Source organism: Rhinoderma darwinii, chromosome 11, assembly GCF_050947455.1.
Source record: "Rhinoderma darwinii isolate aRhiDar2 chromosome 11, aRhiDar2.hap1, whole genome shotgun sequence".
In the NCBI taxonomy this organism is placed as follows: Eukaryota; Metazoa; Chordata; class Amphibia; order Anura; family Rhinodermatidae; genus Rhinoderma; species Rhinoderma darwinii.
In genome coordinates, this window is record NC_134697.1 from 27,378,291 (window position 1) to 27,395,965 (window position 17,675).

The 17,675-nt window shown below is 42.2% G+C and overlaps 1 protein-coding gene across 1 annotated transcript in view; it reads left to right on the forward strand.

Moving 5' to 3' along the window:
* The window catches only part of LOC142664178 (alpha-2-macroglobulin-like protein 1), a 77,501-nt gene that overhangs the window by 39,677 nt on the left and 20,149 nt on the right, over nt 1-17,675 (forward strand). Inside the window, exons 17-24 of the mRNA XM_075843202.1 lie at nt 1,586-1,703; nt 4,075-4,153; nt 9,846-10,071; nt 11,320-11,440; nt 12,622-12,743; nt 14,435-14,486; nt 16,810-16,893; nt 17,007-17,183. Coding sequence (XP_075699317.1) covers nt 1,586-1,703; nt 4,075-4,153; nt 9,846-10,071; nt 11,320-11,440; nt 12,622-12,743; nt 14,435-14,486; nt 16,810-16,893; nt 17,007-17,183 — 979 coding nt within the window. The remainder of the gene's footprint in view (nt 1-1,585; nt 1,704-4,074; nt 4,154-9,845; nt 10,072-11,319; nt 11,441-12,621; nt 12,744-14,434; nt 14,487-16,809; nt 16,894-17,006; nt 17,184-17,675) is intronic.

Below are 17,675 nucleotides of genomic sequence, written 5' to 3' on the forward strand. Positions count from 1 at the left end.
AGGTTTTGCTCTTTGGTATCCCTTTCCACTCCTTTTGCTCTTGCCCAAAGCGCTCCAGAGAATCAAGAGGGACAGCATTCCCGCGATCCTGATCAACCTACTCGCAGACAATTCTTGCCGCCTTCCACCTCCACCTACTTTCAAAGGTCCACTATTCCACCCCACTTGACCACAGATGTGTTTAATGGTGTAGTTCTTGAAGCAGAGGTTCTGAGAGCCCGGGGTAATGCCTGAAGAGGTCATCCAGATGATGTCGAAGGCCAGGAAACCTCAATTTAGCCAAGGTGTACCACTTTATATGAAAGGCTTATTTCCGCTGGTGTAAACAGCGTATTTTCCATCCTATGGTATGTTCTACACCTAGAATCCTGTCATTCCTGCGATCAGGCTTTGAATAGGTATTTGGCTTATCTTCCCTTAAGGGTCAGGTCTCTGCTCTGTGCATCCTTTTTCAGCCAACTTTAGCCTTTCAATCTCAGGTGAAAACTTTTTTGCAAGGGCTAGACATCTCACTGAGACTGAAGATCTTAATTTGGTTATGGTGGCTCTTCAGGTAGCTCCATTAGAATCCTTGAGGGATTTTGCTTCATCTCCTTTCCTGGAAAGTCATGTTCCTGGTGGCCGTTATCAGACAGGTTTCGTAACTAGCTGCAAGTCTACTTTTCTGATCATTTATAGGGATAAGGTGATGTTTCGTCATGTCCCGACCTTTCTATCTAATGTGGTCTCTGCCTTCCACATCAATGAAGATATAGTCCTCTCATCCGCATGTAATTCGAGGGAAGGGACCTGCACTGTCGTGATGTGGTAAGAGCGTCTATCTGACTGCAATTGAGTCGTTTTGATGCTCCGATTCTCTCTTCATTCTTCCTGAAGGGCCGTGAAAGGGATTGGCAGCGTCCAATGCCACCGCTTCTCTTTGGATCCTGTCTATAATTTCGAGTCACTGCCCATTCTACAAGGGCTGTTGGTGCCTCCTGGGTGGTCAGGCATCAGGCATCAGTTACTCAGGTCTGCAAGGCTGCAATCTCAGCTTTGGTGCACACCCTCACAAAATTTTACCATATTCATTCTTTGGCCTCCTATGATGACAGTCTGGGTCGCAAGGTGCTGCAGACAGCTGTGCATTAGGCGAGTCTCATGGCTGTGTTTTCATTCTTTAATTTTCTTCCCACACTCTGAGGCTGCTTTAGGACAGCCCATTGTGCTTTGTCCCCAATGATATTACCGAAAAAATTAGATTTTTGTACTCAACGTAAAGTCCCTTCATCCTTGAATTCATTGGGGGACACAGGTCCTCCTAGTGACACTGGCCTATACTCATGGTTCTCTCTCCCCCAATTAATTCAACGAGAATAGGATTTGCAGGTGAGTACAAAAATCCGGATAAAAAAATCTGACTTTCATTCTGTATCCAGTATGGTATGTAACACTGCAATACTGTACAGCCTTATAAAGCCTCATTAATCCATGGGAAAATAAAAGTAATACTTGTTGATTTGTTAGGCATATAATTCGTTATTCAGTGTTATAACATGGTTTTGAAGTTATATAACAAGTGTATAAACTTTTTTTGCTTTTACAGGCAAAAAATCTACAAATTTTTACCAACACTCAGATAAAGGTGCCAATGACATGCGTCCCAAATGATTTTACTCACCGTTCCGCTACCAATATAAGAAATAAGAAAACTGATCATAAAGGTACTGCCATATATCAGCAACCTCAGAATAGTAGGAGATTTTCTCTTTGGACAATACCTTTTTGTTAGAAGAGTGCCCAAAAAATAAGCTGATCACAGGATGTCTCAGTACTCGGACCCCCAGGAATTAGCAATAATCTTTGTGGAAACTCAGCATTATGTCTTCACCTTCCCAGCAGCGCCACCACAGGGGAAATTAAAGGAGTTGTCTGAAAGTTTCAAATAAATAAAAAAAATCGCAGCAGCAAATTTTATAAAATAAAAAAACAAAACACGGTACTCACTTGTTATATCCCCCTCCGGCCTAGCACCAATGCTGTGCCGTACCGGCATGTGACCGCTACAGCTAATCAATGGCCTCAGCCAGTTTGAAGCAGCGCCAATGCAGAGCATTACACAGTTCCCATTGAGGTTAATGGCCTGACTGCAGGTTGTGTCCCACAGAGCGAGAGATGCTAATTGTAGCCACTCTCTACTTTGGCTAATAGATAAGGATCCTTAATGGGAAAACCACTTCTTTTATTTAGCTTTTCTTCATAAAAGGGTATTCGAAAATAGGTTTTCTAAACTAGGCACCCCTTTAATTTTATTTAATTCTTTTCATAATCTTAATATCACTGGTGTCTGATTCATTAACCTGTAGTGACCACCAATACGCCTTTTCACAGCGGTCAATAAGGGGCCTTCGGCTAGGCCGCCGCCTTTTCATGGCAGCCTAGTCTAAGTACGGCACGGGTGTCCCGTGCAGGCTGGTGCGGGTGCTTAGCTGTCTAATGACAGCCGGGCTACTGCTGTAATGGTAGCGATCGAAATTTACTTTGATCGGGCCGTTTAACCCATTAAATGCTGCGGCCAGTTAAGTCATTTACAGAGGGTGGGAGCTCCGTCCCTCACCCACCAGGGGGCCCACAAACGCAATCGGCCCGATGGGGTGCCATGGCAACCGGGGGGGCTAAAAAAGGCCCCCAGGCCTGCCCTGGCTGTATACCTATTAGGCTGTGCCAGAGGCATGGTCTAATAGATTGCCTGTCAGTTTTACACTGACAGGCAATAATGCTTTGGTATACTAAGTATACCAAAGCATTATATCTGTGATAAAAAGATCACATAGTGAAGTCCCCTAGTGGGACTGAAAAAAGAAATAATAAATGCATATAAAAATGATTAATAAAGATTACAGTTAAAAAAAAATAACAGCCAATTTTTTTCTATTAAAAAGGGGTTTTATTTAGTAAAAGTGTAAAAAAGAAGCAAAAATACACATATATGGTATCACCGCGACCGTAATGAAACAAACAATAAAGTTAACATGTAATTTAAGCTACAAGGTGAACCGGCAAAAAACTATGGTGGAATTGCTATTTTTTTCCATTGCCCCCAAAAAAGTAATAGAAAAAGTTAATCAATAAGTCCCATGAACCCCAAAAATGTACCAATGAAAACTACGTCTCGTACCGCAAAAAACAAGCCCACATATCACTACAATGACGTAAAAAGAAAAAAGCTATAAGGCAAAAACAAATCATTTTAGTTCAAAAGTGTTTTTATTGTGCAAAAGTAGTTAACCATGAAAAACCTCTACATATGTGGTATCGTCGCAATCGTACCTACCCATAGAATAAAGGTAATGTGTTATTTACGATGCACGGTGAACGGCGTAAATTCAAAACTCATAAAACAATGGCGGAATTGCTGTTTATTTTTCTAGTCCCCCCCCCAAAAAAAGTTAATAAAAGATAATCAAAATGTATATGTACCCCAAAATGGTGCCATTAAAAAATACAACTAATCCTCATACAGCTTTGTCGACGGCAAAATAAAAAAAGTTAGAGCTCTTTAAATGCGATGATGAAAAAGCAAAAAAAAATTGCTTGGTCATTAAGGCCTAAAATAGGCTGGTCACTAAGGCTGTGTTCACATCACCGTTCCTTTCCGCTGAGGGGTTCCGTCGGAGGTTTCCGTCGAGTTAACTCCTCAACGGGAAGGCAAACGGAAACCTAAGTTTCCGTTTCCCTCACCATTAAACTCAATGGTGACGGGAAACTAGCTAATGGTTTCCCTTTGTCACCGTTGTGACAGGGTTCCGTCGTTTTTTACGGAATCAATAGCGCTGTCGACTGCACTGTTGGTTCCGTCAGGAACAACAAAATGCTGTCACAATGGTGACAAACGGAAACCATTTGCCTTTCCGTTGAGGAGTTAACCCGATGGAAACCTCTGACGGAACACCTCAGCGGAAAGGAACGGTGATGTGAACAGGCCCTAAGAGGTTAATTAATTAATTTATTATCAAAGCTCAGCCTGCAATCTTATCTCTGTAACAAAGTATATTAATGACTGTATTTATTTTATGTAACGCTTACCTTTTCTAGGAGCTGACAAAGAGATCCAGAAACACTTTACAAGAAGTTACTTTCCAGACATCTGGCTATATGAGTTAGTTCCTGTGGGGTGAGTACGCTTCTGTTCTTTTTTAATTAAATTCTAATTGAATACGAGATTTCAATTTGGACTATTATAAAAATTACCTATTCTAATCATTATTAGTTATATATTGTATTCTATTATTTATAAGTGTATTCTGAATACACTTTGTCTGGGCTTGCATAATATGTCGTGATTACATTTGACTAAAGAATTGTTTGACTTTTGATTTTTAACTGTTTCAAAATCCATTTAACGTTGCTATAACGGAAACTCATAAGCATTACGTGGAATAGTGACATCATTTAAAATTATATAATAAAGTAACGATTTTATCTCTAGGGAGTATTGGACTTCATGTTTCTCTTTTTGGATATTCTATTTTAATATCTGTGGAATATTTAACATTAAAAGGGTATTAACCCTGGCACCCGCACCTATCTCCAGAAAGGAGGGTCCCACGACCCCCTTCTCGCCTGGTGAGAAGGCCGACGCAGGGCCGGATTATTATTGTGGCTCAGGTGGGCCCCACACATTAACAGTGCTGGCGGGTAAAGGGAACCATCTGTTCCCTGCATTGTTCTGCTGGAGCAAGCCTGTACAGAAGAGAACAGGCCTGTATCACTGGAGGATATTGTGGGATTAGGGAGAGGGGAGTATGATTGTGGCAGGGGACACTGTGCGTGGCACTGTCCACAGTGGGCACTGTACGTGACACTGTCCACAGGAGGCACTATTAATGGCACTATTCACAGGAGGCACTGTGCTGGCACTATACACAGGGAGCACTGTGTTGGTAGCACTCTATTTGCATGGGGAACAGCGCGTGGAACTAAATTAATAGAGCACTGTGTGCGGCACTTTATTTTCAAGGGGTGCAGTGTGTGACATGATTGTATCCAACGGCACAGTTTATGGCGGTATATTCAGAGGCAGAGTGTATAGTGCTATTATATTAAGGGGTGGAGTGTGTGGCACCATGAGGTTCTTGTCTCAGTATAGGTGGTGTGGATGTGCTAAAAAGCGACAAGCCATAGACATCTGGGCGGCAAACTCTGCAGAGGTGAGTCATGACCGAGAGAAAATGTCATAGAAGTCTGGACTGGATGGGAAAGAAAAGGAAGAAGAATGATGCCAGTCAGAGAAGACGTCACCTGTGGGTCACTAACGTAAATGTTCTCCCTCTGACTGATCAGTACTGTAGTCAATTTATGATCTACAACAAGATCATGGATGGTAACATTCTTTTTGTGAAACAGAAATGCAACATATCCTTACCATTGCTGACGTCATACTAGAAGCTGTGGTACATTCATATGCATTCATGGTGGCCGTGCAAGGTATTGCACCACTTTCCCATTCACTTGAATGGGACAGTAGTGTAATACCTGGCACTGCCGCTACAAATGTAACAGCGCGTGCAAGTTCGAACACAGAGAAGAAAATTTTTTAGTATGCCTGAACACATAGACAAAAAAAATTTTTCATAGTCTTTAACCCCTCCTATATTCACGGCGAAGTCCAGAAGGGGAAAGTATGGGGCGGGCTCACAGGCCGGAGCCCGCTCTATTAATTGCGCATGTTGGCTGTATGTTACAGCCGACACTTCACTGTAACAAGCAGGATTCTGCTTGTTTAACCCGTTAGATGCCACGGTCAATAGTGTTTGCGGCATCTAAGCCGTTAGAAAGAAGGGGGCAACCCTCCGATCGCCCATCCCCACCCCTGCATCAAGATTGTGGGGTGCCAATGGTTGTCATGGCAGCCTGGGGGCCTGTTGAAGGCCCCAGGTCTGCCATTTTTGTGCTCCTATTAAGCCCTTTAAGAGATAGGGCTTAATAGGAGCCTGTAAAAATCCAGATAAACTGCAATACATTAGTATTGCAGTATATCGTTAAGTTCCTTAGGGGGACTAATAAAAAACTGTATATATATATATGAATCCCTGTTTTTTTCCAATTCCACAAAGATTTTTTTCCAGTTTCCCAGTAGGTGCCGTGAAAAACTGCAACTTGTTCTGCAAAAAAATAGACGCCCTCATACGACTATATCGATTGAAAAGTTATGGCTTTTGGAAGGTGGGGGGTGGGGAATGAAAAAATGAAAACTAGCTGCAGAGGAAAGCTTACTGTAAAATAATGCATGTGGGCAGGTAGTTATGTATACTTATGTAATTATATTAGACAAGCAGTCTTACAGGACAAATACGTGTCAAGGTGGGAGACAAATCTCAACCACCCATATAAATGATTAGAGATAAGGACTCTAATAATACATGATAAACAAGAGAAAAAAAGAGTCCATACATATCAACATATGAAGGAATAAAACATCTTTATTGATACCATAAAAATACACTGAATGACGAAGACAGAGAATCCAAAATAAATCCTAATACGGATCACAGATATGTACATTGATAGCAGTATATACAGTACACTGAATGGTATGCACAGTTATTGTAGCTCAATGTAGCTCCAACACAGGGTGCATCAAATAGGGGCAATTTTAAAGTGCAAACAGTGCAAGGATGGACAAAAATGCCTAATTCAAAAAGGTCTGTAACTAATCTAAGTGACTAGTGCCTTGGAAGAACGGCATAAAGCCAAGTTAGGTCCGAAAGATGCACTTACCCATGTATGGGAGGTTGAGTGTGACCCAAAAGTATAGAAGAGTGCCCCGACGCGCGTTTCGCCTGAAGCTTTGGCACCCCTTGAGAAAGCTTCAGGCGAAACGCGCGTCGGGGCGCTCTTCTATACTTTTGGGTCACACTCAACCTCCCATACATGGGTAAGTGCATCTTTCGGACCTAACTTGGCTTTATGCCGTTCTTCCAAGGCACTAGTCACTTAGATTAGTTACAGACCTTTTTGAATTAGGCATTTTTGTCCATCCTTGCACTGTTTGCACTTTAAAATTACCTCTATTTGATGCACCCTGTGTTGGAGCTACATTGAGCTACAATAACTGTGCATACCATTCAGTGTACTGTATATACTGCTATCAATGTACATATCTGTGATCCGTATTAGGATTTATTTTGGATTCTCTGTCTTCGTCATTCAGTGTATTTTTATGGTATCAATAAAGATGTTTTATTCCTTCATATGTTGATATGTATGGACTCTTTTTTTCTCTTGTTTATCTTATGTAATTATATACATAGTGTGGCTCATCGGTAATTACCCCTTTCATTTGCACACCATTTTGTAAAATACTGGACATTGTTTGGCTCTTCTATTTGCTCACTATATGGCTTTGTAATCTGCGCTGTGTGTGACACTATTAATTCTGCTGTACAGTATATGGCATTATTATTATTTGCACACTGTATGGCACTGCTGTTTGTCATGTTATTTTTGCAGTATTTGATACAGCTATTTGCAAACTGCCCCATTTTTTATTTTTTTTTGCATTTGTTTCTTACAACAGCGTTATTATTCATATTGGGAACCATACATTGAGCTATAATATAACTGCTAGTGACCTATACTTAACAGGGGTAACATAGCATGCTGCTTGCCAACTATTTTCTCATAATCCATTGTTAAGATCAGTGTATATGGGGGGTTGTGGTTGAGAATTACAAAGTCGATACTTGGCTTTATTGCAGTCCAAAAATAAACAAATGCTTATCAAGCATTCAAGACTTGCAGCAAAGAAATAAAACAAACAAGTTGCCCATCTGGGCACCTTCTAAACAGAAGGTTTTCTCACTTATGATAAACTGTGAGTACAGTGGTTATTGGATCAGGCCTTCCACACTATCACTATTCCCAGGCTTTGACCCTCTCTGCACTAACTGCAGAGCTTTTATGGCTCAATGACAAGCCCTGTAGCTTCAGCTGAGCCACCGGGGTTAGGTGAGACGCCCGTACTGGAGTGGGGAAGGGAAGGACAGGTCCATCTACCATTCCTACCGGCCATTCCATAAAAAATCAAGGCCCGGAAAAAAGACTTTACAAAAAGCCTCAGCAAAGATTTTCTGAGGAGCCGAACTTTTCGGAAATTCTTCATCTCACCCATCTTAAAGAGGCTCTGTCACCACATTATAAGCGCCCTATCTCCTACATAATCTGATCGGTGCTGTAATGTAGATAACAACAGTGGTTTTTATTTTGAAAAACGATCATTTTTGAGCAAGTTATGAGCAATTATAGATTTATGCTAATTAGTTTCTTAATAGACAACTGGGCGTGTTTTAACTTTTTACCAACTGGGCGTTTTAAAGAGAAGTGTATGACGCTGACCAATCAGGGTCATACACTTCTCGTCGTTCCAGCCCAGCTTCTTTCACTGCACAGCGTGATCTCGCGAGATCATGCTGCGCTGTCACTTACTCCCACAGTAACTTTACTGAAGTGTCTTGAGAGTGAATAGTCATTGCCTCCAGCCAGGATGTGATGTCTATTGACACTCCCGACACTTCGGTAACATTTCTGTGGGACTTACTCACAGCACAGCGTGATCTCGCGAGATCACGCTGTGCAGTGACAGAAGCTGGGCTGGAACGATGAGAAGTGTATGACACTGATTGGTCAGCTGATTAGTCAGTGATTGGTCAGTGTCATACACGTCTCTTTAAAACACCCAGTTGGTAATAAGTAAAAAACGCCCAGTTGTCTATTAAGCAACTAATTAGCATAAATCTAAAATTGTTCATAACTTTGTCAAAAATGATCGTTTTTCAAAATAAAAACCACTATTGTTATCTACATTACTGCACCGATCAGATTATGTAGGTGATAGGGCACTTAAAATCTGGTGACAGAGCCTCTTCAACTAGACACGTAAGAAATACACTCACTCCATTACTTTCCCAGCCACAGGCCATATATATTTCTTTTTTTTATGGGGGGGGGGTTCAAAAATTACAGTTGCATGGGATGCCGCCTTATCTAAGCCTCAGCCTCTCCCTGCTGCCCTCCCCCATTAATAAACCCATGCAGGGAGTTATTGTGTACAATGAGGACCTTGGCATGGTGGGACTTGTAGTGCCACTACTGCTAGTTATATTTGTTTCATTCACAACTTATTCACTAATAATATTCTGACTTTCTCACCCTAGGTAACTGTGGCCCTCCATTAGTTCTTTTTAAAAAAAAATAAAAAAAATTACAATTCTCAGCATGCACTCCTCTGTGGAACGCCCACTTGGTCAAAAAGTAAAACACGCCCAGTTGTCCATTGAGAAACTCATTAGCATAAAGCTAATATAGGTCATAACTCCGTCAAAAATGATCGTTTTTCTAAATAAAAAACACTGCTGTAATCTACATTACAGCGCCGATCATATTATGTACAAGATAGGTAATTTATAATCTGGTGACAGAGACTCTTTAACTGTTTGTCGTTCACCGTTGGAGGTTTGGCTGCTTTTTAGCTTTGATCCGTTAGGACACAGATATGGGCAATAACTCCGGCTTAGCTGTATTGTCTAAGGAGAGTCTGAAGGAGTCCGAGATACACCTACAGACTCCTCAGATGCTCAGACTGATGATCAGTCTTGTCCCCATGGATATTTTCCACCAGAGATTTTGCTGCAAATTTATTACATGTGGATTTTTTGTTGTGTTTTTTACCCTTCACATTGAGTTCAATGGAATCCAAACTCCAGCCATTTTTATCTGTATTGTCTTATTCTAGTGTACATGAAATATGATTGTTGGATGTGGTACCGTACTACTTCATTTATCACATCGTTATTCTTGTTTTACAGCTCAGAGGGACACACTGTACTGAACCGAACTACTCCACACACTATCACTAAGTGGGTAACTGATGCCTTCTGCTTGGGCAAGTCTGGTTTTGCCACTGTCAAGGACGTTGAGCTCACCGCATTTCAACCTTACTTCATTGACTTGATTGTCCCCCACTCTGTAGTACAAGGAGAGAAATTTACAATACAAGCCATTGTCTTCAGCTATGTGAAGAAATGTATTCTGGTGAGTAAAATGGTGATATAATATAGTTGTAACAATCCTCCTTAAAGGGGTTTTCCCATGAAGGACTTTTATGAGATATCCACAGGATATGTCATAAATGTCAGATAGATGCGGGTCCCACCTCTAATATCATGCAGCCTCCATAGACAAATACCAAAAGCAGAATGCAGTAAGTCTGCAGCACTTAGGCCTCATGCACACGACCATAGCCATGTGCACAGCCGTGATTTTAGGGACAGATGGCCACGGTGTGTCACCCGCAGGCCGCCCACAAATCACGGGCCGTGCACATGGCCCTTGCATTAATTTCTATGAGCCTGGACCGCAAAACACGGCCGTAGTAAGACATGTCAGGCTTCTGGGCCATGCACGGACCGTGGAAACCATGGTCGTGTGCAGGGGCCCATTGAAATTAATGGAGCTGCAATTCACCCGCAGATTTGCGGGTGAATTGCGGCCACAAAAATACGCTCATGTGCATGGAGTCTTAGTAAATAGGATTATGCCTTTCTTTTAAGGTGTTAGCCACACAATCTCACAGAACCAGCGCATTGAGGTGCATTATGTTTATAATACATTTTCTCAGCTTCAAAACTCACTAGAGTCTCAAACTGCAGAAGGAAAAATGTCCACACAAGAGGTTTTATTCAGGAGGTTCACAAATAGAGTTTCCATAGCTAAGAACCCAAACTGAAGCCTGAGATCACCATGAAGAATGCCAAGAGTTGAGTGGAATGATATAAAACATGGTGTGAAACCATAAGTATAACCACCAGGGTAGCAAGTATAGCAACCCCTATGGGCCTGGCAACTAAGGGGGTCCATCTCCACCCAGAGGTGAGGTGTAACTGTGGATGATGGAAGGCAAGAGTGGGGAAATGAATGCAGAACATTGAGAGAGGAAGAGATGGAGGAGAAGACACAAAATAGTGGAGACCAAAGAAATTATGAGCTTTTCTTGTCCTAAAGGAGCAGAGCCCATTCCAAATTTTGCAACTGGGTCCAATGGTTACATGCCAGTGTGAATCCCTCTGTCCATGTACCGAAATCTAGTGGAAAGCATTTTTCCGTGGTGGCTCTTATTGCTGCCACTTCATGGTAATGTCCATGTTTTTTCTAAGAGTTCAACAAATACATTTGAATGTGATGTTCAGGTGATCAAAAACTTTTGACCGTGTAGAAGATAAACATGTTTTGTCTTCTTTGCACTTCTGAAGTATATTTCCATTTGCTTTATCATTACAACAGATTGTAGTGTCGTTGTCTGATTCAGAGGATCTTATAACAGCCAAGAATAAGGAGCAGGCCAGATGTGTCTGTGAGGGACATTCACACAGTTTCTCCTGGGATGCTGCAGCAGTAAAACCAAGTACTGTAAAGTTTAATGCTGTAGAACTTTTTCCATATGAGAGAAGTTGTAGTACAATGGAAAAATAAGAGATGGAGGGGTTGTTGGTTTATTTTATTTTTTTACCTTCTAGGTGGGTAAAAATACTGCCTGTGAAATAGTCAAATTATTTTAAAACCATATCTGATAATCCTCAAAAATCTGTTAATTAAAAAATGTTCATAGCACTGAGAAGAGAGAACCAATTATGAAATTCCCACAGAGTGAACAAGATAAGCAACGTTTCCGTTCACATCAGAACCTTTCTCAAGCTCGGTGAATAATCCAACATCTCTCCATCAATATTGAAGTCCTGGTGCTCTTATTTGCTCTATATTTCAGATGTTCATTTACTAATTAGCTGATTCATCCTTTCACTGGTAACGTGCACATGTATAGAAAATGTGTGAACATTAAATAATCCAGAGTATATCATTACATAGTACCTACCATGCCCCACTGATGCTCGATTAATGGAAATGGATCACAAAAAAAACTTTTGTCCACTGAAATAACTGTTTTATTTGGTGATGCTCAAATATAGTCATACATGATATATATATATATTTATGATGCAGAAGAAACCAAGTTTTAGGGTATGTTCACACGGCGGGGGTCCGTAACGGCTGAAATTACGGGGATGTTTCAGCCTGAAAACATCCCCGTAATTTCAGCCGTACCGGCATGTGCAGGCGCTTGAACGCCGCGTCAATTACGGCCGTAATTAGCGCTGCTATTCATTGGAGTCAATGAATAGCGGCTCCAATTACGGCCAAAGAAGTGACAGGTCACTTCTTCTACGCGGGCGTCTATTTACGCGCCGTCATTTGACAGCGGCGCGTAAATATACGCCTCGTGTGAACAGACAAACGTCTGCCCATTGCTTTCAATGGGCAGATGTTTGTCAGCGCTATTGAGGCGCTATTTTCAGACGTAATTCGGGGCAAAAACGCCCGAATTACGTCCGTAAATAGGCCGTGTGAACATACCCTTATGGTGCAGAAAACTGCAGTATTTACTAGGCTAGGCTCGTTTGAATATTCTAAAAAATATTTAATGATGTGCTTCATAATATGTTCCTTACTTTATAATTAGAACATAGCGTTTAAGAATTATACTTGTTGATATATAATATAAAACATTACCCTACATTCACTTTTCAGAGACACTAAAGATTCATGCTGACAGTGGATCTCTAGAAGTAGATGGGGATTGTACCTCAGATCCACTTCTGATAGGAGAAGATCGCAGATTAGACTCTGTGGAGAAAATCATTCTGGTCAAGGTGAGGCACAAACATTTTTTTACCGCAAGGTAGGCACCAAGTGTGAAATTGGGGGTGCAAGCTTCAGGTACCCAGGTCATCACAGACAGTGGAGCCATCTGTAGTAATGATAAGAGATTGCACCCTGTGCGAACACAAGTGGCTCGCCCCTAAGGGGAGCATAATACTAAGGCCAGATTCACACATGAGCGTGTGCGTTTTGCGCGCGCAAAAAATGCAGCGTTTTGCGTGCGCAAAAGGTCCGTGTGTTATCGGCATATGGCTGCGCAGCCGGCATCATGATGACACTCTGGTTTTATGTTTAAAAACAGAAAAGCACGTGGTGCTTTTCTGTTTTCAATCATTTATTTTACTGCTGTTGCGCGAATCACGCACTTCACCCGGAAGTGCTTCCGTGTGCCGAGCGTGATTTGCACGCACCCATTGACTTCAATGGGTGCGTGCAGCGCGAAACACGGGCAAATATAGGACATGTCATGAGTTTCACGCAGCGGACTTACGCTGCATGAAATTCACTGACAGTCTGAACGGACCCATTCAGTAACATAGGTCCGTACAACGCGCGTGAAAATCATGTGCGTAGCACAGACGTATTTCACGTTCGTGTGAATAAGGCCTTAGTGCTCTGACACTGTCCAATCAGCTACGGACAGTGTCAGATCTGCTTGTGCTGTGCGATCTCTCTTACCGGCCTTGAGGCCCAGTCACTAAATAGCTTGCAGCTTCTGGTGCAGTCTTGAATAGGATAATTTACAAATCATACACAAAAATCTTCAATGCTGAAAATACAGTGGTTAAACATACAGTGTGCGTATTGTATATGTATGTCTAAAGATAAGTACACTAGGAAATAAAAGCATGAAAAATAGAAGGAGCCTTTAAAGAGAACCTTTCACTAGCCCATACATGTGCAGCTGAGTGCACCATGGTATAGGCACTGCCACACAGACCCTGGGGCACTTTAAACTACCTGTCTAGCCTCTTCCGTTTTTTAGATATCGGTGGCGTTATTATTGGCGCCCAATTTGTAAATGACCCCCTGTACTGTCAGTGGGGCATTTCTTTTCATGGAAAGGACAGAGGGGCGTGATACTTAGCGCTCTGACACTCTCCAATCAGCTACGGACAGTGTCATAGTGGCTTGTGCTGTGTGATCTCTCTCGCGAGATCAGTCTTGTCATCACTGTCTGACAAGAGCTGGAGAGAGAAGGAGAAGTCATACTGGATGTGAGTTATTCTTCTACTCTCCGGTTCCGTGGTAGCAGCGGCATCAGAGCTGTGCGTGCGCGCTCTTGACAGTGATGACAAGACTGTGTGATCGCGCGAGAGAGATCGCACTTCACCAGCCGCTCTGACACTGTCTGTAGCTGATTGGACAGTGTCAAAGCGCTAAGTATCAGGCCCCCCCCCCTGCCCTTTCCATGAAAAGAAACTTTCCACTGACAGTACAGGGGGTAATTTACATATCAGGCGCCAATTATAACGGCATCGATATCTCAAAAACAGTGGAGGCTAGACAGGTATGTTAAAGTGCCTCTGGGTCTGTGCAGCAGTATAACATGGGGCACTCAGCTGCACATGTATGGGCTAGTGAAAGGTTCTCTTTAAAATGGAGACTGGTTCAGTCCAGTATTGTTTCCTAGTGTTATCCTAAAATCTCGAGTAATATAAAATTACTTGTTTCCTTTTAGCCAAAAGGACTTGAAGATGAAAAGACAGAGACATTCCTTCTTTACCCATCAGGTAACTTAAAAACTAAAACTTGAGCAGGGACCAAGACAAATGTAGAGCGCCAAGGATGTTCGTTAAAAGATCTGCTAAAAAATATAGCTACTTATATAAGTAAGACAAGGTTCACATTGCATTCCAGCATCCTGTTCGGTTGTACCGTTTAAAACTTTCATACCAAACGTATGCCCCAGACATATACAGCTGCATAAATCTACCATTGAGCCCAGTTGGAAAAAAAGTATACAGCACTTGCATTGAAAAATGTACTTGACGCTTTTCAGTGTTTAACGTAGGTTACTAGAGTAGTTACCCTTTAAGAAAACACTATTACAGACCAAATGAAGATTAAACAGTTCAATTTAACTGAACACAACTGCAAGTACAGTGGCACACAAACGTTATGGTTACTATCTCCATAAGAGGCACAATAGGCGAAATGGTTATAACACTCTAAAGAAGCACACAAGCTTGGCGGTTTCAATATACATTCAGTGGCACAATTTCTTAATGTTGCAAAATCTTTAATCAAGTTGAACTGTGAACACACCCCCAGATTATGTTTCTTCAGACAGTTTCACTCAGACTCTCCACCACCGCTAACATCAGATGGCAATCTAGCTCCCTCCTCTAGCCCTGCTCTAAGGGCTCTCGTATTCTAGTTCGTAGTTCCCTGATTTTGCTCTTGGCCACAGTTCCCTGTGTCTCAAGGGTTCTGTATTACTAACATCCATAGGCAATCTCAAAATGGGACAACCAGACCACACATAGACTTACTTCCTGTACACTTAGTCACCACGGGAACAAGGTGTCCTCCTTTCTAATGCCCTGATTCTAGGGTCCTCTAATACGCTACCCCTCCCACAGATTACTCCACCCAGTCCAGTTTAATCCAGGATTGCATTAACTAGGCTACGCTTCAGGCCTACAGGGCAACCAGTTTGCTCTGTTGCAATCTAGTGGCCCAACAAACACATGGATCCTTCTAGTTCCCAACCAGAACCTCCCGACATCCTCCCCGGGTTTGCTTACAGTACTGTTCACCCGTCCACTGGTTACTGCACCCAGGTTGACTATTTCCACAACCCCAGCAGACTCCCCTGAGTCAACCTCTCTAGGCCAATGGTACTATACAGTCAACCCCTGCTTCAGTGGCAGCCTATACTATAGACCTGCCCCATCCATGGATCGACCCTATCAGACAACTAATCATCACTTTGCTAGCTTCCCTTCTCCTCTGTGACACACACTCCAGACCTTGCTTTAAAGAGCAACTGCACTGCTCCCCACTCAGACTCACTCAAGCTAGGCAGATGACCTCTCCCCTTAGCTACGCACAGGCCTTCTGCCACGCCTCAAGCCCACTGCCTATCTTCTCTGTGGGGAAGCCGCTCCCAGCCTTGAATCCACAACTGCTCCCGATGTCCAAGCTTGCACCGGCTTCCAGCACGCTGCAGTTCCTCCCGGGTGGAACAGTCCCCAGGCCTAACTACTTTACCAGTCAACCGCAACTCCAATAGGCACCAAACAATTTTGCCCTCTGTCTCTTTGGCAGTTTGCCACGCACATCCAACAGTTAGGATCGGGCTCTTCTTGGGTAATATGCTGACGGCCATACTGTAAATCCCACGGCCAGCTATAGAAACACTACCCAATGGCGATGCTGGGCATCGAAACCTGCTGTCTGGGTAACCTGCATCACAAAACATAAGCAACATAGTATCACATAAACATTATGTTCAAGCAGGAACAAATAAACTACCAAGCAGTCTGTCCATTTAAAAGAAATAGGCAAACATTTTCGAAGGATACATTTTCAGTCCAAATTTTACAAATAGTATAAGGTTTCTCCTCCTTTTAAGTTTAGTTGATGCAAAGGTATACCGACATATACCGCCAAACTTATGCCAATAGGACACTAATTTGTCATATGTCCACATAAAAGAAGTCTTTGGGCATTTTAGTCATATACGTCAGGAGATTTTACAGCTTACACAGACCCTAAATGTTATGTGAACCTAGCCTACGATCCATTCCCAGTGTAGCCTTAATAAAGATTTTTCTACTAAAGACGTCAATGGAATATTGCTATGACGCTATGTATGAATAGTATAGTCCCAGCAGTCAAAACCTAGCAACACGCCATCAATGTTTTATTGAGGACAACCCATGTCCATATGTCCTATTAGGGCATATGGATGTCGTATATGGTAGTCCACCACTCGGGACCTACCATGTTGTAAAGAAGAATGCATACTAAAACATGGAAACCTAACAGGTGGGCAGGGGATCAGATCATGACTCATTTCTAACTTTTATTTTATCTCTACTCTTCAAGACAACAGAGAGGCCATTGCTATTAACATCAATTCTCCAAAGGGACTAGTACCAGGCTCTGAACGTGCACATGTTATAATCCTGGGTAGGTAATCACCAGCCTAAAAATCTTTCCTTTAAAGGAAAATATAGTACTTTTTATATTACTAATTTGTCATCAATACTCAAGTTGCGATTGACTATTAAATGTATTGCCAGGTGATCTCTTTGCTAATATTGCCATAAACTTGGACAATATCCTCTATATGCCTGATGGATGTGGAGAGCAGAACATAGCAAAGTTTTTTAGATATGTTTGCACAATGGAGTATCTCGAGAGTGTAAAAGAACTGACACCTGACAAAAAAGCCAAAATCTTAGAAGCATTGGTTGAAGGTGAGTGAGATTATTTAAACATATAGGTAAATAATTATTATCATTCCTCTGTTATTCCTCCTTGTAATGTATAAATTGATAACTGAATGTTACCATTTCCCTTGGCAATGGGGTGTATTCCTACATACTCTGATACTGTCCAATCAGTGCTGACCGTGTCAGACTGTATAGGGACATGCCCTATGGACAAGAGAATGGTAAACCCCAGTTTTCAATTAATTCATACATTTCTGGGAGGAATAACAGAGGAACGGCACAATGCAGAATTCTAAGAAAAGATTAGGCATTCAAGTATTTGCTAAAACAGACATTTCAGAAGAGCTGGCAAGTCTGTTCTGACCTAAAAGGGCTGCAGGGCTTCTTAGACTGAGTCTGAGACACTCCCACTGTTCTAGGATTGGCGAGAGCTGCTCACGTGAGCAGTTCTGTCCAATCCGTGAACAGAGGGAGTGTCTTAGACTCAGTCTGAGAAGCGCTGTGACCATCTTGAGA